The sequence below is a fragment of the Alosa alosa genome, chromosome 3, assembly GCF_017589495.1.
Source record: "Alosa alosa isolate M-15738 ecotype Scorff River chromosome 3, AALO_Geno_1.1, whole genome shotgun sequence".
Lineage (NCBI taxonomy): Eukaryota > Metazoa > Chordata > Actinopteri > Clupeiformes > Clupeidae > Alosa > Alosa alosa.
In genome coordinates, this window is record NC_063191.1 from 313339 (window position 1) to 339620 (window position 26282).

The 26282-nt window shown below is 41.8% G+C and overlaps 1 protein-coding gene across 1 annotated transcript in view; it reads right to left on the bottom strand.

The window, feature by feature from the left end:
- Window positions 1–339: 339 nt before the first annotated feature.
- The window catches only part of wdr4 (WD repeat domain 4), a 39267-nt gene continuing 13324 nt past the window's right edge, over window positions 340–26282 (bottom strand). The window contains exons 6-11 of the mRNA XM_048239999.1: window positions 25676–25736; window positions 24239–24319; window positions 22786–22850; window positions 21824–22004; window positions 3072–3141; window positions 340–789 (exon numbers count right to left, since the gene is read on the bottom strand). Of these exons, the coding sequence (XP_048095956.1) occupies window positions 608–789; window positions 3072–3141; window positions 21824–22004; window positions 22786–22850; window positions 24239–24319; window positions 25676–25736 (640 nt within the window). The 3' untranslated portion in view covers window positions 340–607. The remainder of the gene's footprint in view (window positions 790–3071; window positions 3142–21823; window positions 22005–22785; window positions 22851–24238; window positions 24320–25675; window positions 25737–26282) is intronic.

Below are 26282 nucleotides of genomic sequence, written 5' to 3' on the forward strand. Positions count from 1 at the left end.
GCAGATTTCACTTCACCTTTTGTTTTATCCACAAGGCCGAGGACGATCGGCAAAGAACTACTGTATGTTGACGTTGGCTGCGCACTCACTCACTCAGAGCTGCCTGCTTGACACGTCCACTTGCCTAGATGCATGCAAGGAGCAATGAGAGCAGCAGTTCACGCAGACACAGAACGTTAATTTTAATAAAGTATCGATTCTAAAAACGTCGGAAATCGTATCGTTTTTTGCGTGAAGGCATCGTGATACCTTTTTAGTATCGATACACCGTGCAACACTAACCTATTCAGGCTCTTTTTTAAACTGTTTTATTTGTTCCAAAAGCATGACACAGACCGATTCAGGCTCTTTTTTTAATTGTTTTATTTGTTCCAAAAGCATGACAGAGACCTATTCAGGCTCTTTTTTAAACTGTTCTATTTGTTCCAAAAGCGTGACACAGGCTGACTGAGGCTCTTTTTTCAACTGTTTTTAAATCGGAAAGGCTCAGCAGAGTGAGAGCTTGTGAAAATAAAAGTCTGAATTTGTTCCCATCAACTGTTTGCCATCCCATAACGATCAGGCGCTGCTAGGAGACGAGGGGCTGGTGTTTGCCATCCCATAACGATCAGGCGCTGCTAGGAGACGAGGGCTTGGTCTGCTGCCGTTGCCGTGGTCTCTTGGCCCCGTTGCATTGTGGGGAGGTGCTGGGGTCTCTCTTCTCCTGCAGACGCTGCTCCTTACGCTGCCTGTAGGTGGCGGTGTTGTCAAAGCCAGCCTTGTACAACTGCTGCAGCCGCAAGCCAGCCTCTATAGGAGAGAGCAGAGGTAAATCACACACGCATGCACACACACTCCTGTCTCTATAGGAGAGAGCAGAGGTAATCACACACGCACGCACGCATACGCACACACATAGACATACATGCACACACACACTCCTGTCTCTATAGGAGAGAGCAGAGGTGGCTTACTAATCACACATGCACACACATACGCACACACACGCATGCACACACACTCCAGCCTCTATAGGAGAAAGCAGAGGTGGCTTACTAATCACGCATACACACACACACATGCACACGCATGCACACACACACACACACACACACACTCCTGCCTCTACAGGAGAAAGCAGAGGTGGCTTACTAATCACACACACACACTCCTGCCTCTATAGGAGAAAGCAGAGGTGGCTTACTAATCACACACACACTCCTGCCTCTACAGGAGAAAGCAGAGGTGGCTTACTAATCACACACACACACTCCTGCCTCCACAGGAGAAAGCAGAGGTGGCTTACTAATCACACACACACACACACACTCCTGCCTCTACAGGAGAAAGCAGAGGTGGCTTACTAATCACACACACACACTCCTGCCTCTATAGGAGAAAGCAGAGGTGGCTCATCTCAGCTGAAGTCCCATCCCTGCGACTGCCCTACCATCGCCTATTGCTGTCCCCCTGCCCGGATTCCTGGCCCGTGCAGCCTAGCGACCCACCACTTGCCCTATGACAACTCCTAATCCCCCTGGACAATTAATTTCCTACACTGGACTATTGAACTTTCTGACCCTAAATAAGATTCATGCCCATCCCACCTCTTTGTAACATGCACCTCCGGTGGCTTTAAACACCATGTTCTTTTCTCTACACCTGACTAACTTATTCATTTATCATGTAAACAGACCTTACTGTTACTCATGGGCTCTGATTGTTTAACACTGATGTACCAAGTTTTGGCGCTCGTGATATTAAATTGAAATTGACTAAGGTTAAATCTCACTATAATCTCCTAGCTGTGCGATATGTCCCATTGACTAGGGTTAAATCTCACTATAATCTCCTAGCTGTGCGATAAGTCCCATTACAACCCATTGATTTGATTTGTCTTCTTGCCGTCCACTAGGCTATTTCGCTGTGACGCGAACAAAACGTGACGTCACATACCACGTGACAACCAGCAACAGTGAATAAAACATGTCGGAAGCTGAACATACTGTGTGTGTTTAACCCAGGGTCTGACCTCTGACCCTGCCATACCCTGCTCGCAGCGCAGTCCTTTCTTGGGCAGCCGTGGCCCACTGGTTAGCTCTTCAGCCGTGGCCCACTGGTTAGCTCTTCGGACTTATAACTGGAGGGTTGCCAGATCGAACCACGACCAGTAGGCACGGCTGAAGTGCTCTTGAGCAAGGCACCTAACCCCTCACTGCTCCCCGAGCGCCGCTGTTGTTGCAGGCATCTCACTGCGCCGGGATAAGTGTGTGCTTCACCTCACTGTGTGTTCACTGTGTGCTGAGTGTGTTTCACTAATTCACGGATTGGGATAAATGCAGAGACCAAATTTCCCTCACGGGATCAAAAGAGTATATATACTTATATATATATACTGTGTATGTTTAATCCAGGGTCTGACCTCATACTGTGTGTGTTTATGACCTCATACTGTGTGTGTTTAATCCAGGGTCTGACTTCTAATATTAATAATAAAAACAGCTGTGACTGTTTTTCTTCTGGAAACATCGTTGCCTGCCTATTGACACTGACTGATATACTGCCCTCTGGTGGACAGAACATTACAATTTAAGTTTGATACCAATATGGGTCTTACTGAAGGCATTTAATGGACAAAATATTATTTATAAATATTAAAATATATTTGAATATTAATATTAATAAACAAACGAAATATGATTTTTGGACAAAAGTTGCCGAACACTTATGCATGTATACACACACACATTGTATCACCCTGCTACACACACACACACACACACACACACACACATACATACATACATACATACATACATACATACATACATGTACAATACATACACACATGTACATACACTACACACATGTACATACACTACACACATGTACATACACTACACACATACACTCACATGCATGCACACACCACACACACACACATACAATACACACGCACACACACTCACCACACACACACACGTACACACACATTAAAACACACACACACATTACACACACATAACACACACCACACACACACAATACACACATACACACACACGTGCATTAAACACACACATTATCCTTACCTGGCAGAGGCACACTGTGAGTCTGTAGAACTTCAGTCACTCTTTTCAGATCAGGCTGATCCGCATCACACTGCAACACACACACACACAAAACACAACACAACACAACACATTTATGTATCTATACAGTATACAGTCTAAACATATTACATTGGCGTGTACGTGTGTGTATGTGGTGTATGTACGTGTATGTGTGTGGTCTATGTACGTGTGTGTGTGGTGTATGTATGTACGTGTGTGGATGTACTGTACCCTCCAGAATTATTGGCACCTCTGCTAAAGTTGACTAAAAACCTGTATCATACATAATCTGTTGGTGATTTATTGTAATCTCACAATGAAAAAAAAAATAGGAAGAATCCAACCTTGAAGGGAAGCAAATTTATTCCGAGAAAAAGTAAAATCTCATATCTCAATGAATATTTTTAACAAAATCACGTCGCTCACAATTATTTGCACCCCTGCTTGTAATACCTTAAGCCTCCCTTTGCCAATAAAACAGCTTGTAATATTCTCCTACGACACCGCATGAAGTTGGAAAATACAAAGCAAGGGATTTAAGGCCGTTTGTCTTTACCAAATCTCCCCAGACCGTCCAGATTCCTAGGTCCACACTTGTGCATTCTCCTCTGACTCACCCCACTGTTTTTTTTATGGAGTTTAGATCAGGGGACTGAGATGACTGAAATGGCCGAACCTTGATTTTGTGTTCAGCAAACCATATTTGTTTTGATCTGGACGTTTGCTCAATTTTTTATCGTTTATGCACAATTGCACAATTTCAACCCAAATTTTGCTGCTCTTATTTCTTCATTGTATGTGCCTTCTTATTTACTTTTTATATTGTTTACTTGAATGTTATGTTTGTCTGTGGACTTAATTTGTAAAATATGTCTTGTCTCCACCGTGGGATAGTGGGAAACGTAATTTCGATCTCTTTGTATGTCTTGACATGTGAAGAAATTGACAATAAAGCAGACTTTGACTTTGCTTTGGTTCATTGACCTGATGAATGATCCAATCATGACCAACTTTTAGTGTCTTGGCAGAGATTGACAGATTTGCTTTGAAAAGGTTTTTCTTGGTGTTCATGACACCATGCACCTTAATTAGGTTCCCAAGGCCTTTGGGAATAAAAACAGCCCCACAATAGCACAGCGCCTCCACCATAATTCTCATTAGGAATGGGGTTCTTTTCAGTATAGCCATTCTTCTATGCATGCCAAACACACCTTGCACACCTAAGTGTTTCTAGCTAAAGTGCACAATTTTAATTTCTTCTGACAATAGACCACACTTCCAGACAAAGTCACTGTACCATTCAGTAACTCCTGCCGTTTACATTGGTAATTAAATGATGGGACAGGCATTTACCTGGCATGCCCTCTAAATAAGCTATTAGCGGGGTTCCGCTTCCGGTCATGGGGCAGGTTAGACGTGACTGAAGCTAGCTCCATGGACATGTGAAAATTATCGTTTTATTTACAACAAACACTGTAATGCAGGTTTAATATATAAGCGCAAAAGTCATTCGGTTTGCTTAATTGTCGCTACCATCTTTTAATTCACCAGCTGTTTGCTACGTTTAGCCATTTTTACTCAGTCCTACCATGCCAAAGCAACGCCTCGCTAAAGATAACGATCTTGGGGGAACAATCGGTCCTTGGCCATGCTAGCCAGCGGATACTCCGTTGAATGTAGCTACCTTTAATGACCAGCTGAATTTATTGAAGACAGATATATTTGGAAAAATTGACTCAGTGGTCGGGTTCATTGAGGACGGAAATATCATCAGCAATGCGACGAGCTAACTTCCTCTAATAATGCTCTGCGGGCAACATTGGACTTGCATTCTACCCGGCTAGGTGAACTTGAAAACACCGCTGTGTTCTGCGGGGATTCAGTTAGAGACCTGCAGACCACTGTTGATACCCTGGTCGGCGAGGTATCGTCATTCAAATCCAAATGCGAGGAGCTGGAGAGCAGATCCAGGCGGAACAATATCAGGGTGGTTTGCCTCAGAGAGGATGTGGAAGGTTCGACTTCGCAGGGAGCTGCATGGTTTGCTACATGGCTACGCGACATTCTAAACCTCGACTTTGAGCCATTGATTGATCGTGCTCACAGGGCTCTTCGTCCCAAACCGAATGCAGAAAGCGCACCGCGCCCTGTGATCATAAGACTGCTTTATCAACGGGACAGGGCCACTGTACTTCGCAAGGCCAGGGCTATTGGTGATTCTTTGAAACACGACGGAAAGCGAGTGCACATTTTCCCTGACCTCACTGCTGTTCAGTCTAAGAAGCGTGAATCATTCTCAGGAGTTAAACGCCTGCTGCGTGGGAACTCTGCATTCAAAGGCTATGGATATTTCCATCCAGGCTATCTGAGGGTTACCCTGCTGAACGGAGAACAGCACAAATTTGAGGATCCGGCTAAAGCTGAACATTTCGTTCAGCAGCATTTGGCCTTGGGCAACTCCACTGATGTTGCTATGGCACCTGCTACCACTGGACTGTCCTGATGTGTGTCCTGTTAAGGTAACGGGCTATGCTTGATTATGTCATGTGTATTGCTTATTGACATGGCCCTACGCTGCGTTCTCAGGATAACTTGATTGCTTACTATTGATACTGCTATTGATTCTGTGTTTCAGTGTTTCCATATTGTGATATTTGTTATAAATGGTTGTCACATGTTCTAGTCGAAGCATTAGAAGTTGCTTCTAGATGTTCTGGAAGATACCAAAGTGTTCCTTAATGCAGCTTGTTTGGGTAGCTGCTGGGTTCCTATTGGCTGTGATTGTATGTTTTTTTTTTTTTTGTTCTTGTATTGTTTTTTTTTTTTTTTTTTTTTCTCCTTCTCTCCCTCTGTTTCTCCCGCTCACATATGGTCTCTACCTATCACATATCTTATATCTCCAAGGCTGCTCTCTCTCAGCGTGTTTTATAATGACATTCTGATCTTTTTGTCTTATGGCTACATCTACAGGCTCTTCCACTCAGGGAGGTAAGCTCACCTTTGTGAGCTGGAATGTCAAGGGTTTAAATTCACCTGTTAAATGTAACAAAGTGCTTAACCATCTGCACAGCCTGAACGCAATGGTAGCCTTTCTGCAAGAAACTCACCTGGGGGCTTTAGACCACAGCAAATTAAGAAAGAAATGGGTTGGGCAGCTATATCATTCCAGCTTCTCCTGTAGGTCTAGAGGGGACTGCCATTGTAATTCATAAGTCAATCCCATTCCAAGCTTAACAACACTGTAGCAGACCCCAATGGGCTTATGTTTTTGTCTCAGGCAGATTATATAATACACCAGTAGTTTTGGCTAGCGTATATGCACCTAACTGGGACAATGACACTTTCTTTCAGTCACTGTTTTTGGCAATCCCCGACGTTCAATCTCACTATCTCATATTAGGTGGCGACTTTAATTGCTGTTTAAGCCCAGTTTTGGACCGGTCCTCTGTCAGGGTCATGCGAGATTCAAAATCGGCCGGTGTGATTAAATCTTTCATGGAAGAATATGGAGTGACTGACCCTTGGCGATTTCTATATCCCCAAATAAGAAAATTTTCTTTTTTCTCCCCAGTGCATCATACTTTCTCACGCATTGATTTCTTCCTAATGGATAACAGGTTGCTTTCTTATGTACGCACAGTCTCTTACAACCCTATTGTTATTTCTGACCATGCCCCGGTGTCCCTTGTGCTCTCTTTCCCAGACAAACCTTCCTCCCGTAGTCCATGGCGTTTTAACTCACTTCTACTTTCAGACGAAGCTTTTGTTAACTTTATTTCATCTCAAATAGATTTTTTTGTATCCACCAATGTTACTCCAGGGGTGTCTGCGTCATTGATATGGGAAACTTTTAAGGCATACATTAGGGGACAAATCATAGCTTTTTCTGGATTTCAAGGTAAGCAGCGTAAGGAACGACAAACTCAACTTCTCACACAGATAGCTCAACTAGATGTTGAATACGCCTCTGCCCCTTCTCCAGAACTATTTAAGAAACTGCTCATTCTAAAGTCTGAATTCGACATGTTATCCACAGAGCAAGCAGAATCTGACTTGCTGAAGCTAAGACACTCTGTCTATGAATCCGGAGATAGACCTTCCAAACTGTTGGCTTACCAGCTGAGACAAACTAGCACGTCCAATCTCATTACTAAATTAACCACTCCCACCGGCACAACTACAGACCCTTCTGAGATAAATAATTATTTCAAAGACTTTTACAGCTCCCTCTATACATCTGAACACACTGACCCTCAGACCTTGGAGTCTTTCTTTAATGGATTGGAAATGCCCACCATTTCTTCAGATCAGAGGGAGTCCCTGGATCAAACACTCACTGAGGATGAGCTTATCAGGGCAATCTGCTCTATGCAGTCTGGGATATCTCCTGGGCCTGATAGCCTTCCGATTGAATTTTATAAAAAGTTTTCCACTAATATTGCTCCTATGCTGCTTAATATGCTAAATGAATCCCTATCAAGTGAAATCCTCCCCCCCTCTCTTCGGAAGCCTCTATCTCTTTAATATTAAAAAAAAATAAGGACCCTGACCATTGTTCATCTTACCGCCCCATTTCTTTACTTAATGCTGATATTAAAATTCTTGCTAAGGCTCTTTCTCTCAGACTGGAATTGGTCCTCCCCTCCATCATACACTCAGACCAGACTGGTTTTATTAAAAACAGACATTCCTTTTTCAACATACGGCGCCTCTTTAATGTTATTTATGACGAAAGCAATTCCCAGTGTCCGGAGGTAGTTGTATCGTTGGATGCTGAGAAAGCCTTCGATAGGGTTGAGTGGGACTATCTCTTCTCCTGCCTTTCTAAATTTGGAATCGGTGAGGGTTTCCTAGCCTGGACACGACTTCTTTACACCTCCCCTCTATCTTCAGTTCGTACGAATAGCAACTTCTCAGAATACTTTGCCCTCCACAGGGGCACCAGACAGGGCTGCCCCCTTTCGCCTCTCCTTTTTGTGGTGGCAATTGAACCTTTAGCCATTGCTCTCCGTAATCTGTTGGATTTTAAAGGGATCACTCGCTATGGTATTGAACAAAAGGTGTCACTATACGCTGACGATCTCCTCTTATTTATCTCTAAACCACTGGAGTCTATGCCATTTATCCTTAAGACCGTAGAGCATTTTGGGGCTATATCAGGGTATAAAGTTAATTTAGACAAAAGTGAGGTTTTCCCTGTCAGCGCAGCTGCCTCTTTGAGTTCACTATCAAGGCTCCCCTTTAGAGTGGCAAAAAATGGCTTCCAATACTTAGGGGTATCAGTTTCTAACAACTTCAATAACCTTTTGAAGCTAAACTTCGATACTTTACTCTCACGTACTAAGGATGATCTTCGTCGCTGGTCAGTCCTGCCTCTGTCACTTGCAGGCAGAATAAATTCAGTAAAAATGAATGTTCTCCCTAAGTTTCTTTATCTTTTCCAGTGCATCCCGGTTTTTATTCCAAAGTCATTTTTCCACAACTTGGATACGGCAATATTACAGTTCATCTGGAACAAAAAGGTGCCACGATTACGCAAGACAATGTTGCAAAAACACAAAAAAGATGGGGGGATGGCACTACCTAATTTTTTATCCTATTATTGGGCAGCTAACCTGCAGGCAGTTATGTACTGGATGCGCGTAGCTCCTGATGACTCCCCTGCTTGGTGTCTAATGGAGTCCCTGTCATGCACACCTGCCTCTCTGTCTGCGCTAGTTGCATCCTCCCTTGTTTCAACTAGATTTAAGCCTGTAAAAAACAGAATTGTCTCATCTACCCTGCGTATTTGGAACCAACTCTGTAAACATCTGAAAATTAATACACCACCACTGTGTATGCCACTCAGTAATAACCCCCTATTCCCCCCCTCAATGCAGGACGGTGCTTTTAGACCGTGGCTGCAGAGTGGTTTGTGCTCAGTAAAAGACCTGTTTATAGAGGGTGTCTTTGCATCCTTTCAGCAGTTAGTAGAGAAATTCCATCTTCCCCACAGTCACTTCTTCAGATACTTACAAGTAAGAGATTTTTATAGAAAGACGATAAAGATTTTCCACTAATCCCAGCCACCACTCCTATTGATAGAATCTTGAACGTCCCCCTGACAATGAAGGGCATGGTGTCCACACTATATGGTGTTATAGTCTCTTTCTATTCTCCTTCAAATGACACACTTCTAGCTCTCTGGTCACAAGACCTGGGCATAGATTTGACACTGGCTTGGGGATCAATTCTTGGACGTGTGCATGGCTCCTCAATATGTGCGAGACATGGAGTTATTCAATGTAAGCTTCTACATCGCGTGTATTGGACCTAAGGTCCGACTGTCCGATGTCTATCCAAATACTGACCCACTCTGTGACAGATGTCGGCAGCACCATGGTACACTTTTGCATATGTTCTGGACTTGCCCCTCCCTACATACATACATACTGGATGTCTATATTCTCTTCTGTCTCGGATGTTTTGCAGACACCCCTGGACCCAAGCCCACTCACCGCTTTATTTGGAGTCTTACCGGATACCATCAAGCTATCCAGCTCCAAATCAGACTTTGTTGCATTTGTTTTTCTAATTGCTAGGCGTTTAATTTTGATACACTGGAAAGACTGCCACCCACCCTCACATACACTTTGGATAAGGGATGTGCTAATGTTCTCAAAGCTGGAGAGGATGCGGTACTTAAGGCGAGGCTCTATATCCAAATGCAATAAGATATGGCAGCCCTTCCTTCTGCATGTTGAAACACTGAACTTGCAACTCCCAGATCCCTCATGAGCTATACCTTATTTACACAAGGATGCTAGGGTATCCCTGACATTTGCACTCACCTGATTGTGCTGGGGACTTCCTTGGAGATGCTATACGCATAATATGAGACCCCCACCCCCTCTCCCCTTCTTCTTCTTCTTATTTTTATTTATTTATTTTTTATTTAGTTAGGGTATTTTTTATTTATTTATTTTTTTATTTATTATTTTAATTATTTTAATTTGCATCCCCTGGTGTCATGTCTTAGTTTCAGTTTTCTCTGTGTTTGTAGAACAGTACAGTCTGGGTGGGGTGGGTTAGGGTGTGGAGGGCGGGTGGTATTGCGGGTGGGGTGGAGGGTGGGATTGAGGGGGGGGGAGGGGAGGGGGTTGGGTGGGGTGGGTATCCCTGTATTGAGTTTATGTCAGCTTTGCAATGTCATTGTGGAATGGACTTTTACTGTTTCATGTACTCTGTATTGGAAAAAAAAACTAAAAACTTGCATAAATAAACCATGAAAAAATAAATAAATAAATAAATAAATAAATAAATAAGCTATTAGCAATGAGGTCACTTTTGAAGATTGTTTTGGGGGACTTGGTGACACCAAGATGACATTGTCTGTAACTCTCCAATAGTGGTTCTTATGGAATTGTGTGCCCCTCTTACCATCCTCCATACTGTACGTGGGGGCAAGATAACCTTGGGTCTTTGTCCAAGCATGCTTGTGACATTTCCAGTTGATTAGAACCATTTAATCATTGTTTTAATTGTAAATATAGGCATTTTCAACAAAGTACCTAGTTTTTATAGACATCCCCTAATTTACAAATGTCAGCACGCTTTGTTTTTATTTAGATTCAGTGTTTTCTCTTGTCTTTCCAATGTTGAAAAATGACTAGAGGATTTAGCCTCCCGTCACTTTATTTTCATACCTTAGTGAAAAAGAAAGTCATGAACTACGTCTGAAAGTTCCGGCGGGAACTGCAAAAGTGTGCTTGCCCTGGTCCGGTCACCAACGTGAGCAGACAGTGGCATACGCTATGCTGAACCTGGCTTGATCCAAGCATTGTAACAGTGCCTTTCAGTGTTGGAGCAGTGGCAATATCTCAAAAGCTCTAGGAGAGGGCTATTCAACTATTGGCTTGCGGGTTGAATGCGGTTCGTTGAGAGACTGCTTTGAGTCCACTGACTGGAGAGTGCTACTGAATAGAGAGGACTTAGAGGAGGTCACACATTGCACTACTGACTATCTGAACTTCTGTATGGACATTGTTGTTCCCACAAGGACTGTACGCTGCTATCCAAATAACAAGCCTTGGATAACCAGTAATGTCAAGACCCTTCTCAATAGGAAAAAGATGGCGTTTAAGGAGGGGGACATAGCAGAGCTGAGGCGAGTACAGGGGGAACTCAAGATTAAGCTGAAAGAGGCTAAGGAGGACTACAGAAGGAAGATGGAACAGAAGCTGCAAGATAACAACATGAAGGAGGCATGGGACTGTATGAAATCTATCACTGGCCTTAAGAAGAGCAGCAGCTCTGTGGAGGGAGACCTGGACAGGGCGAACCAGCTACAAGACCGAGTCATGCCACATGCAGAAGTTTTCTGATGATACTGCAATTGTGGGGTGTATCAGGAACGGGCAGGAGGAGGAGTACAGGAGCCTGGTGGAGGACTTTGTGCAGTGGTGCAAACTCAATCACCTTCAACTAAACACTTCAAAGACCAAGGAGATGGTGGTAGATTTCCGAAGGTCTAAGCCCGCTCTGCTACCAGTCTCCATTGATGGGGTCAATGTGGAGGTGGTAAGCACCTACAAGTATCTGGGTCTCCACCTGGAGATAAATAGGACTGGTCAATAAACTGGACTGGTCAGCCAACACTGATGCACTCTACAAGAAAGGACAGAGCAGGCTGTACTTCCTGAGGAGGCTGCAGTCCTTCAATGTGTGCAGCAAGCTCCTCAGGATGTTCTATCAGTCTGTTGTGGCCAGCGCCCTATTCTATGCAGTGGTATGCAGGGGAGGAAGCACAAAGAAGAAGGATGCTGGGCGACTTGACAGGCTGGTAAGGAAGGCTGGCTCTGTAGTGGGAGCTGAACTGGAGTGCATCACTTCAATATCTGACAAAAGGACCCTAAACAAACTGATCAATATCTTGGACAATGAATGTCATCCGCTCTACAGCACTATCAAAAACCAAAAGAGCTTGATCAGCTGGAGACTTCGCTCACTGCCATGCACAACTGAAAGGCTGAGGAAGTCATTTGTTCCTAGGGCCATTGAACTGTTCAATGCCTCACTAAAGGGAAGAGGAGAGATAGACTTCTCTGCTTAGTCTGTCTGCCTCTCCACCGTCTCCATGTCCATGTTTTTTGAGTACTGACTGCCCACTACTGCTTACTACTGTTTTACTATTGTACACAGCCTAATGTTTTCACTACTGTTTTACTGCTACACTGTTTTTCCTGCTATATTAGCACACATGATCAATGGCTGCAGTCAGGCTTCTGATACAATACTGAATGAATGAATGGCTATAACCCTATTACCTCAACCTGTTCTTGCACTGAAATAGTTTTTTATTTTACCTTGTCTACATTACACTTTACTCTCCTATTTGTCTATATTATTTATGCTGGTCTCTAGACCTTACTCTTGCACTGTTGGACTAATGTTGGACTACTTTTTGCACCTTCACCATGACACTCACTCTCTTGAGCACCTTGCCAGGCACACATAACTAAGGACTATGGTTGGACTACTGTTTGCACCTTCACCATGACACTCACTCCCTTTAGCACCTCACCAGTCCTGGCCCTGTCACTACAAGCGTCTTATGCTTGATCACCCTCAAGCACATCGGACTTTCTTAATTTAACTTATATAGTGTATTTAGTATTTAGTTTTCTTATCTGTCTTATCTTCTACTGTCTTCATTGTACAGTGTAGTTTAGGTATATGTTTATACTTATACTTATGTTTACCATTTCTGCTGTAAGTTATGTCTGTATGCTACTGAGACCCTTGAATTTCCCCTTGAGGATCAATAAAATATCTATCTATCTATCTATCTATCTATCTATCTATCTATCTATCTATCTTGAATTTTACCTTTGGCCTGCCTTCGAATTTAGCTTCTATGACTGAGATCAAATCAATAAAATAAAATGACCGCAGTAATTGGCTGCAAAAATAAATAATGTCACACGTCTTGCGCCTCTCAAACTGGGCTATCAGGTAACCTACAGAGGAATTGAACTTATGAATAATGACCAAGGCATTAAAAAGCTGCTTGTTTGTCAGGATACTTTTTCACCGATTTATTTAAAAAAATATGAGCTATGAGTGTGAATGTTATATATTCCATCCCACAAATTATGTTTTACTGGTTTATTTGACAAATAATCTATATGGATTTGCTCTATAAAGCCCTTATGTCTGTTTGGAATTGTTTTGTGAGCCTGGGGTTGTTTTGAGAGCCTATTGATGTAGCCTATCTCAGATGTATCTCAGAATAAAGGAATACTTCATATTACTCTAAACCACCGTCTGTAAATCAACTGTATACTACTGTCTACATTGCACTATATTTTTTGACCTGTCTCTGTATATTTCATCACCTTTCTGTGCCTCACATTACAACACAGCTCAGATCTTTGGTTGCTATTAAGGCCAATCGTTCTAAATGGATGGTTGCTATGGCCAAAGGCCAGTTCTATCTCTGCCGTTGTCAAGCGGGCATATCGTAGAATTCTGATTAACCTTATCTTATTTAAAACATCTCTATTTTACTTAGCCCACTTCCATACAGTGGGTCCCATTAAGAAGTGGCCACTTCCTGCACGCTTACCGTGATTCACACAGCAGCATTATTAAATTAATCTGTCACCATATGCCTATGCCTACGTTTGCAAAGAAAACATTTTAATTTGATTCACATGAAACGTTACATTTCATGTACATGTTGACAATGAGTAGGCTAGTTTTGGTTGTTGGTGGTGTTATTGCATCCCTTAGTTATGCCTACAATGCAAGTTCCCTCGCGATTGGAAGCTCCTGTAGACAATAGTAGACGCATTTCAAAACATCGCGTTAGGAGTCCTTGCCACTTCTTTTAAGCTGTCACAGACGTAGGTGCTACTTTTAGATCTAAAGTGCTTCGTGAATTACTGTTAGTAAAAAAAAAAAAAAGACCTAAAGTTACCGTGGACGGTAATGAAAGTGCAAGCATCTCATATCAAATGACCATGGCATTACGCTAAACAACATAAATCCCAATTAGCAACATACATCTCCTCCCTATAGCTAGCCACACAAGAAATTAATGATACTAAATCTCTGCTTAGCATGCTTCTCCGCTTAGCATTCTAATAACAGAAGGGGCACATTTATGTTGACCACTACAACATGACTCATTATGTCTGTAACGTTAACTGTATAAAACACTTACTTTCATAAAGGACTCACACCATCCAGCACATGGAAACCGATATTTTAGGTTCTTGACCACAAACTCAAAACGTGTCTCTCTGAAGCCCTGTTCTAGAATCTTTGCTCTGAAGGCTGTGTTGCTAGGCGACATCAAATAAACAAAATGATAGTCTTTCAGTATTAAATGTGTGCGTGTGATTCCGAATGGATGTGTGTGGTTTGCAATTAGAATAAACAAGAAATAACATTTCCAATAATTTCCCATGATAAATTACATAATATTTGCACTTTCCTTACTTGTGAATCTCACACCGTATTTCAAGTAGGCTACACTAGTGAAATGTAATACAACGTTGCCACCTAGCGTTCAGATGTCGTTCTAGGCTATTTAACATTAACGTGACATTGCTTGTTTATTCTTTCGTCAACTCCATGCTTTTAGGAAAACAATCATAGTTCCCTCTTCAATGAGAGATTACCAGCTCGTTTTTGTAACAGAGATAGCTGTTTATTGTCCCTAGGTTTACAGAAACACCTATTCATATTAATACGTAGCCTATGGAGTGCTGCCGACCACTGTTCATTACGGCCCAGAATGCCTTGCATGTCTTTACAACAAAACAACACAGTAAAACCTAAATGCCCGTAAACATATGCATTTGCATACTTGTAACATTTTTAATAATACTCTCCCATCATGATATTTAACAATAATGAAAAATTTAATTTGAATACCGTCAATGTGAAAACAACTCTATTATGTAAGCTATATAGCTACTGTTCTCCTTGCTATTTCAGTTCGTAAGTCCATACTATCCCATGGCAGAGAAAGGATTTCATGATTGGGCAAGGTTGCCCGGAGACATTGTGGCTGCCCAGAGACATTGAGCATACTTGGAAGGCATTGTGATAGAAGGTGAAAGGTGCAAAGGTGAATGGTGAGAGTTACCAAATACCTGTGGGTGGTTTGCCAAATAATGGAAACTTTTGGAATATTTATTTTTTTTTTAGCTTATGCACCCTTACATTGGAGTCCCAAGTTCATATACAAAATTTGGTATCGATATGTGACAGTGTTCCTGAGATATGGACAACTTCCTGTTTCGGAGCTTCGCCGCCGATTTAGTTTGGCTGTGACGGGCAAACGCTTCTGAAAATCAAAAATCTTTTCTGTAACTTTTGTAAGGCTTGGTCCAAGGATCATGTACGTCAAGTTTCGTGAAGTTCTGACCAAATTTGTGACCTGTGAATAGAATTGGATTATATTCAATCCAATATGGCGGAAGAATGACAAGGGTCAGTGACGTCATTTTCAATTTCCACACTACACCGATTCCGGCCGGACGTCCCAGAGTTGGATCGGTGGTGATATCTCAAAAGGTCTAGGAGCAGGAGCTGGCCCAAAATCGGGCTTACAGGAATAATAATAATAAGAAAACTTAAGAAGAACAATAAGTGTGCTGCTTTGCAAGCACACTTAATAATAATAATAATAATAATAATAATAATAATAATAATAATAACTAGAAATGCAATTCCAAGGAATTACCAGTGCATGAAAATGCTAAAGTTGTGATGTAAAATATCATGTATAGTTAAAACAGATAATACAGAGATGGTTACTACGGTGATGCTAGGATAGACATGGCGGTTGCATAGCTTAATAAAAGTTGATAGTTTAAAAGTAGACTGTTTAAAAGCTGAATGTAGATAGTTTAAAAGTTGTTGATAGACAGTAGATAGTTTAAAAGTTGTTGATAGACAGCTAGTTTAATAGATAGTTTAATGATAGTTTAAAAGTAGACCATTTAAAAGTTGAAGGTAAATAGTTTAAAAGTTGTTGACAGACTGGAAGTTGAATGAATGTTGATATTCAAATAGTTTAACCCTTTAGCCGCCAGGGTTTAAAAATATATAAATTGGATTTTTACATCAAAATTTCAAAAGGCCATGGCTTGCAAGTGGTCAGAGATAAAGTCTTACTGTAAATGTGAAAATCATTGAGTATGACCAGAAGTTTATGAAGGGGGTACATTTACTCATCTAATTTGCATATTATGACGTCACTGGATGGCAACCACCGTGAATTATGCACATTTCAGTAAATACTAGATGTTGAACATATTTGAGCAGTTTTACTTTCTTTTTTTGTGATTTCACCGACATAACTAATGAACAGGAACACAGTCACATGTAAACCAACAATAGTAAACTATTACTATAATCACAAACCCTATGCTACTATACAATAAAGTAGCCTGGTCAAATCAGTTCCATATCGCTGGGTGACTTTGAAGTTCTTCAGAGCCCTATTTTTACAACCCCTGCTGTCTATACCACGCCCATTACGGACACTATCATCACTATTGTCACTGGCACCTCCAGCTATGTTGGGCAGAGGGTCGAAATAAGCATGGTATGCTTAGTGAACACTGTCTAAAAAAGACGACCTCCATTCACAGACGCTCCGTGACTATCAGTCAATAGACGATCGATCATATTCTCCAAAAGGCAGATATTCTCCTTCAGAATCAGCATAGGTGAATAACAGACCCAAGACTTCATCACACGTGAATTTTTTTTTTTTCAACATTTGGTGTATTTCTGCTTCAATTTGTGCAAAACTAAGGCCCGCGATCGTTTCCGCCAAGATTATGGAGGAAATGCACGCCTTCTTCGCGGTGTTTTCGCGTGTTTTCAGCGAGCTTCCTGAAAACTTTGAAAAAAAGGTTGAGCTTGAATCAAAGCTCTGGGTGTCTGCCAACTAGTGGCCAAGAGTACAAATGAGATTTCACACTGTACTCGCGTCTATCGTCTGTTTTATTCAGTAATGACGCTTGTCGCAATATTGCGACATGGGCGGTTAGAGGGTTAATGGCTGTGTATAGGTAGATATTTGACAATAACTGAAAGTTGGAATGGCTCTAATGTTTGCTAGCAGTTATGCTAAGATTTTTAACTATGCTAACCATGCTACTTAACTAATGTTTTATAGCAGTGCTAGCAATGCTAACCTGCTAACCATGCTACTTAGCTAACGTTTTCTAGCAGTTTAATGAATGTTGATATTCAAATAGTTTAATGGCTGTGTATAGGTAGATATTTGACGATAACTGAAAGTTGGAATGGCTCTAATGTTTGCTAGCAGTTATGCTAAGATTTGTAATTCTGCTAACCATGCTACTTAGCTAATGTTTTATAGTAGTGCTAGCAATGCTAACATGCTAACCATACTACTTAGCTAACTTAACTAACATTTTCTAGCAGTTTTGCTAAACATTTTCTAGCAGTTTTGCTAAACATGCTAACTATGCTAGCAATGCTAACTATGTTAACCATGTGACTTAGTTAACCAAGCTTATCATTTTTAGTAGTTATGCTAACTATGCTAACTAGCATGCTAACTATGTTAAACATGTTACTTAGCTAACTTAGCTAATCATTTTTAATAGTTATGCTAACTATGCTAACTAGCATGCTAACATATTAGCATGCTAACTATGCTAACCATGTTACTTGGCTAACTTAGCTAATCATTTTTAACAGTTATGCTAACTATGCTAATTAGCATGCTAACATGCTAGCATGTTAACTATGCTAACCATGATACTTAGCTAACCTAGCTAATCAACTAGCATGCTAACTATGCTAACCATGTGACTTAGCTAACCTAGCTAATCATTTTTAACAGTTTTGCTAAAAATGCTAACAATGTTAGCAATGCTAACTTTGCTAACCATGCTAACTAGCTACAGTTGGTAGGAGTCATAGTTGATGAAAAGTGTTGACAGTTGATGACAAGTTAAAAGTTGTTGATAGACAGCTAGTGAATGTAGATAGTTTAAAAGTTGTTGATAGAAAGCTAGTTTAATAGATAGATAGTTTAAAAATAGACCGTTTAAAAGTTGAATGTAAAAAGTTCAGTAGTTTAATGGGTTACATTGTTTAACAGTGGATTATTGTAGTGAGGACTTTTATTTTGAAACAGTTTTGGGCAGAGGAAACAGTTGAATAGGATGTGTAGTCTTAATTGACCCAGATTGTATGCTTAAAGCCTGAGGCTGCAGGTGGCCTGAACACCTGCCATAGGATTCTAATTGTTTAACGGTTGTTAAGTCTAAATGTTAAGTCTATGGGGATTTTTAAAAAGTTTTTCTTTAATAGTTTAAAAAGTATAAAAGTTTCAAAGTTGAAAAGTCATACCAACCCGATCTGTTTGAAGACCTATGTTACAAAGTTTGAATGAAGTTTCTAAGTTAAACTGTTTTTTGAAATTGCGTACGGAAAAAGTGGTAAGCGGAATAATAATAATAAGAAGTTGTTGCCTAGGAAGAACAGTACAGTGCATTTTCATGCACTGTAATAATAAAACTTAAGAAGAACAGTAAGTGTGCTGCTTTGCAAGCAGACTTAATAAGTTGAAATTAGATAGGAAAATGCTTCTGTTAGGTTTTGCATTGAAGATTTTTGTAGGGGTGCCAATATGTATAAGCAACGTGTTTTTGTTCAAATAATTTATTTATTTATAATATTTTCCCTTTTCTCAGAATAAATTTGTTTCCCTTCAAGGGTGGATTTTTCCTCATTGTTTTCATTGTGAGAGTACAATGAATCACCAACGGATTATTTTTTATACCTGTTTTTAGTCAACTTTACCAAAGGTGCCAATAATTCTGAAGGGTACTGTATGTGTGTGTGTGTATGTATGTGTGTGTGTGTGTGTGTTACGTGTGTGTGTATGTATGTATGTATGTGTGTGTGTGTGTGTACAGTGGGTCCCAGTTAAGTTTGGACGGGTTCCTTCATGAATCACGCACCCCATTTTCTCAGCAGAAATGGCACAAACTACAATTGACACAAACAACCACAAGGTGTCACTTGGAAGTTCTGCCACTACTATTTTTGATGCGACTTGACTTAACTGCTTCCATGACGCAGTGAGCCATTACCAAACATATATGATAATACAATAGCGTGAGTTTATATATCTTATACCCTATTTGTCACGGTTACTTATAGATGTGATAGTGTAACGATAAAGCGATGAGACTTTCAGCGGGGCCTCGGGAACTTAAATTGATCACGGTAGTTTAAGCTTACACTTAAACAGACAAAACATTCTAATATGAAAATGTAGATGCAATTGTTGTAAAATGGTGCAGCTCCTTTAAGAAAGCCCCGTGCGCAGGGATGGAAAGAGAGAAAGCGAGAGGGGATGTGTGTTAGAACTTAGATGCGTGTGGAAAAAGTAGACGTGCTGTTTAGACTGGAGCGAGTCATATTCAAAATAATGCAAAAAATAAATCCGCAGATAAAACCAATTATCCTCATTCATTGCAACCGCAGCATGCCTGCTTGCCGACGTTCAAATGAAAAAGATATCAAAGCACCTTTTGCGTTTGAATGTAGCACGATTTTTTTTAAACAGCTGGACAAATGATTTAGCTAATTGATTATAGCCTGCACACCAGCAATTGTTGAACATTTACCTGTACAAGACAGTAGCCCAGCCTAACAAGCATGTTGCATGTTGTAGGCCTACTGTAGAAATTTAACTTAAATTGCAAACCAAGAACATGCCTGCTTGCCGACGTTAAAATGACAACTAAAAAAAAAGATATCAAAGCAACAAGAGGGTTTAGTCTGAATGACACGGAGTTCAGACTCATATTGCTCCTCATAACCATCTATAAAAAAAGTGTTTTTTCTTTTCTTTTTGAGCACGTCCGAATCCCAGGACATAACACACTAGACCTTATAATAGGCTCGAGATATAATTCCAAAGGGGGCAGATAGGGGCCTACTGCACTTAAAACTTAAAAAGCACCCCGTCGCTTAAAAAGCACCTCCTTGCGACGGCCCTGCAGCTCCTCCTAAGACAGCGAGGAAAAAGTTAAAATACGCGATAAACCCAGGAAAAGTTGACAGGTTTGTTTCGGTCCAGGTGATTATTTGTGAAATTGTGCAAACGACAGCCATTTCAAGGAAGGTGTCGTAGCATGCAAGCTCCCAAATTGACCCAGTAGCCTACAGAAGGCATCAATAAATTGTTGGGACTGGGGAGGGTCATGTGTTTTTTCTCTATCACTTTGGAGGGTCATAGAAAAATTTCTTGCTGGTGAGGGAGGGTCACGTCTTTTTTGACTAACGCTCCCAAAACTTCTACGGTAGCCCCTTAAATAAATAACGAACAGTCCCTAATTGATTATAGCCTGTAGGCCTACACCAGCAATTGTTGAACATTTACCTGTACAGGACATTGACAGTAGCCCAGCCTAACAAGCAGATGTTGCAAAAGACATCAAAAAGAATTAATTAATCAGAAATAAATAATGTAATCTGCATCGCTTTATTTAACAAACTGCAAGCAACAAGAGGGTTGAGTTCGCCAGAGGCCAAACCTGAAGAGCAGAGCCTATCTGTTAAGGCACTCGATAGGCTATGGTAACGAGCTGTGTGCGTCTGGAAAGACAATAGAAGATGCTTTCTGAATAGCACAGCGAAGACGGCTCTGGTCCTTCCATACCCTCCCCCCACTTCCTGTAGCCTTCCATTATGACTTGTTGCCGTTTTGGGACATTAAGCTTTTTCACGTTAAGCCCCCCTCCCCCACCCCCTTCTTTCACAAGCAGTGGGGGAGCGCGGGGCACAAAGTAACACTTTTTGGTAGACAAAGGAGGGTTCTCCGCGCTTCTGTCGTTTGGCCACAATCCGTTGCAACCAGGCCAGGACAGATATTTTAGAGAGGAGAGACGCTGGTGCAGCTCAGATGTCTTCTTAATTTTCTTTATTCTTCAGTAAAAGGTGCAGAACATTATTAAACTTTGACTAACGTTTCGATGTGTCGATGTTTTTGACTAACGAACATCGAAACGTTAGTCAAAGTTTAATAATGTTCTGCACCTTTTACTTAAGAATAAAGAAAATTAAGACGACATCTGAGCTACACCGGCGTCTCTCCTTCTCTCTAACACTGTTTGGCTTTGGCTAAATATTTCTAAAATCATTTGAGTTTCACTAGTCACATGTTTTAACAAGGAACACTTGTTATTGAACTAATAACAGACTTGTGTCGAAAATTTACTTTATTTTCCATACGGAGAAATAACATATGCAGAGTCTAACCAAGGTCAATCTTGCCAAAAAAGCCCTCAAACCTGAAAACACATGAGGCTAACAAAGCTCTCATTTTAAAACATTACTGAGCGACAGGCACTGTACAATCAAGACATCTTGCCACTGAATTCAAAACTATGTTTAACATTATGTACAAAGCTTATAGGCTATAGTGGACTAGCATGTTGCAGGGGCTGCTAAAAACACAGAGAAACGCACTGAAAACTCGGCCAATCACAGCCCTTGCTGTCGAATGCTCAGTCCGGTTCGACCGTGGAACGCCACAGCGGACTATGCTGCCCCCAAGCGGCTGCAGTTGTACTTACATTTCACCCAGCTGCGTGAATCACCTTGATGGTGAATGAAGTGTCAATTCTTAACTGGGACCCACTGTATGTGTGTGTGTATGTATGTACGTGTGTGTGTACCTCCCAGTGACGTGATGTGTGTGTGAACAGCAGCACAGGTGTGTGTTGGTCGTCCAGTAGCACCCACAGGCGACCCTGAGGGTCAAAGGTCATATCCAACGGTGACTGTGGGAGGGGCAAACACTGGGTGGGCGTGGCTTCAGATCCTGTCTTCATCTCAAAGAGCTGTAGCCTTGGCAACCTGCACACAATGCAGCTAACACTTCACTAGGAGGTAACACACACGCTCGCACACGCACACACACACACACACACACACACACACAACACAGCTCATTAACACTTCACTAGGAGGTAATACACACACACACACACACACACACACACACTCAGATCAGCTCCACCCCCAGGCACTGCATCTTCATCAGTTGTACTCAATACACTGCACTGCACTGCATCTTTATGAGTTGTACTCAATACACTGCACTGCATCTTTATGAGTTGTACTCAATACACTGCACTGCATCTTTATGAGTTGTACTGAGTTGTACTTAATACACTGCACTGCATCTTTATGAGTTGTACTCAATACACTGCACTGCATCTTTATGAGTTGACTCAATGCACTGCATCTTTATCAGTCACTTTGTCACTCCACTCTGTCCTGTTTGTCAAGAGAAAAAAAAAGAGCTTAATGCTCAGTCAATTACCCATGGATAAACACAACACACACACACACACACACATACACCTCACCTGTCACACAGCACAGTCAATTTCCCCATGGATAAACAACAGTTGATGATGATGATGATGATTACCATTTGGCCAGAGAATGATGTGTTTAAAATGTACTTTATAAATAAAATGTACTTACTTACTTACTACTCACACACACACTGATGCCTTTTCGCCTTCACATATGCACTCGCACCACAGTCACACTCTCTGAGACACACACAGTAGCGTACGCACACACACACACACACACACGCGCGCGCACGCACGCACACACACCTCACCTGTCACACAGCACAGCTATATTTTGCCCATCAGGAGAGCAGGTGATGCGCTTGATACACACTCTCTGGAGAGAGAGATGGAGAGAGGAAGAGAGAGAGATAGAGATGGAGAGAGAGAAAACAAGAAACTAATGAAACATCAGGACATTAACAAGCATCAGAAAGAAATTAACATGCTAAAGACATTAGATAGAGAGATACTTTATTAATCCCTAAGGGGAGAGAGAGAGAGAGAGAGAGAGAGAGAAAGAAAGAAAGAGAGAGAGATAGATAGATAGAGAGATAGATAGTTTATTGATCCCCAAGGGGAGGGAGAGAGAGAGAGAGAGAGATAGTTTATTGATCCCCAAGGGGAGATAGATAGATAGAACATAGAGCTGGTATAAGAATAGACATGGTGTGAGATTAATTGCTATTTTTACTTTATTAATAAAAAAAAAATATTGTTTTGTTACTATTTATAGATGTTGGCTATTTATAAATACAAATGATATACATCAAGTAAATGTCACACATTTTAAATGTTTATATTCAACTCTATATTCATACACCTTACCTGTTTATATTCTACTTTCATATCCACTGGTGCCCTGGGGAACAAAACAGCCTGACCAGCTAAAGGTGGTTTGTTGGTTGACCAGCTAAAAGGTGGTTTGTTGGTTGACCAGCTTGTTAACCAGCTTGTTTGACCACCCTCTGATGGTTGACCTGCTAGACCAGCAAAACTCTTGCGAAAACATATATTCAGCTGGTTTAACCAGCTTATGATGGTAATTCTGCTGGTTTTGCTTGTCGTACCACCTCAAGCTGGTCATTTTAGCTGGTGTTGCTGGTCTACACTGCTGGTTTAACTGGCCGTGCCAGCTTATGTTGGTCATTCTAGCAAACCAGCATGACCAGCTTGACAGGCTGGTCACCAGCATGACCATCTTGCACCAGCTGTATCCCACAAGACAGGCTGGTCAAACCAGCATGACCAGCTTCCTCAGATGGTCGCGCCAGCATATCCAGCTGGTGGCCTAACCATATAGGCCTGGTGTGTGTGTGTGTGTGTGTGTGTGTGTGTCTCCCTCACCTCTGCTTGGTGTGTGTGTGTGTGTGTGTGTGTCTCCCTCACCTCTGCTTGGTGTGTGTGTGTGTGTGTGTGTGTCTCCCTCACCTCTGCTTGGTGTGTGTGTGTGTGTGTGTCTCTCCCTCACCTCCTCTTGGTGTGTGTGTGTGTGTGTCTCCCTCACCTCCTCTTGGTGTGTGTGTGTGTGTGTGTCTCCCTCATCTCCTCTTGGTGTGTGTGTGTGTGTCTCCCTCACCTCCTCTTGGTGTGTGTGTGTGTGTGTGTGTGTCTCCCTCACCTCCTCCTGGTGTGTGTGTGTGTGTGTGTGTGTGTGTGTGTGTCTCCCTCACCTCCTCTTGGTGTGTGTGTGTGTGTGTGTGTGTGTGTGTGTGTCTCCCTCACCTCCTCTTGGTGCATCTCCTGCAGGTCCAGACTCTGTAGCCTCTGGCCGTTAGCATATTCCCAGAGTTTTACTGAGCCGTCCTAACACACACACAGACAGAGTTTTACTGTGCCATCCTAACACACACACACATATAACACACACAGAGTTTTACTGTGCCATCCTAACACACACACACACATATAACACACACAGTTTTACTGAGCCGTCCTAACACACACACAGACAGAGTTTTACTGTGCCATCCTAACACACACACACACAGTTTTCCTGTGCCATCCTAACACACACACACATATAACACACACAGAGTTGTACTGTGCCATCCTAACACACACACACACACAGAGTTTTACTGTGCCATCCTAACACACACACACACACACAAACACTAATTTAGAAGTTCTAAATCCTCTTCAACAGAGTTAAAATCAGCTGGTGCTGCAGATATAATAATAAATAAATACATAACACACATATTTCTGTTTTCCAGCAACATATTAGGAAGCATAGGCCATTTTACAGTATTGTACAATATATTCAATGAAATGCCAACATGCTGCATTAAATGGATCCATAATCCAGTCATACTGAGCACTGCTGGTTGGGAAATATTTTTGAAATAAACTTTGCAAACTTGGATGTGATGTAGGCCTACTGTTCAATACATGGGATCACAAGAGTGCCTCCCAATCAGTTTCAGCGATTTCGCTCAGAAATCTCAAAGGCATTAATACTGTCGCTTGATCGCTTTTTGTCCCATACTCAAGTTTTTTGGTGAATGCAGTAATCTTATATGCTAGGTGAGGTAGGTGCTTGTCTTTGCCTTGTAACTGGACATTTAACTCAAATGTATCGCTAAGATATATCAAATATATCGCTAAGATAGGCCAGCTTCGTCAAGAAATGTTCATTAGTGATCGTGCTTGCAGATTCAAACATGCGCTCTTCCTCCAAGAAGAGGCTAATTGAGCTCAAACACGCGCGACAGCACTTCACCTCGGGAAAGCCACCTTGCCTCGCTGTGAAACAGTACAGCCTTTTGGTCAGCTACCATCTTTTCGCAAAGTGCGGAGAATAGACACGCTTTTAAGGGCCGGGTTAAGGGCTCTCACAACAATGTTCAAAATCTCATGTAGGTCGGGACTAACTAAGCTGCCTTGACACGAGCGCTTCCCTGTGAATAACACAGTGCGTCCATTGCGCATCGGGTGCTACCTGGGCCCAGGCTACAGATAAAAAATAAATAAATAAAAAAACCTGTTTTTCACGTCAGTTCGCGCCCCACCTGGCATGTCCCAATACCCACAATTTGAGAAACGCTGAGCTAACCCATGCTAACCCTAGCCCATGCACACTCACTCACACACACAAAAAAATCACACACACACACCAAACACACACACACACACACACACACACAGGTGAGGTCTTACCCCAGATCCTGAGAGGAGGCGGTCAGGGTGCCCCGGGGGGACAATCAGAGTGCTGACGAACCTGAAACACAAAGCAGCCTTATCAACACTGGTGTGTGTGTGTGTGTGTGTGTGTGTGTGTGTGCTCTCACTCTGTGTGTGTGTGTGTGTGTGTGTGCGCGCATTTGTGTGTGTGTGTGTACTCACTCGGTGTGTGTGTGTGTGTGTGTGTACACTCACTCGTGTGTGCAAGGCAGAAGGCCTGGATGTTGTGGGGTGCAGCCTTGTGTGTGTGTGTGTGTACTCACTCGGTGTGTGTCTCTGTGTGTGTGTGTGTGTGTATACTGACGTGTTGCCTGAACACCATCCGTATGCGGTAGCACAAAACCAATATGGCTTATACCAATACCAATAAGGCGAAAACGCAGAAAGGCTATCAAGGTAATCTGTCTGACCTAGAAAATATGATTAGGCAAATTAGGAAAGAAACTGATCAGGAATTTCATCGTAATGTTAAACCAGTGGCCTTGCAACCTACTCTTGAATTAAGTTCACCTGAAAGTGTGGAAGTGAATGAATGTGCTGTAACAGATGTTGAACAATGTGCTAGATTACTGAACCAGATTGC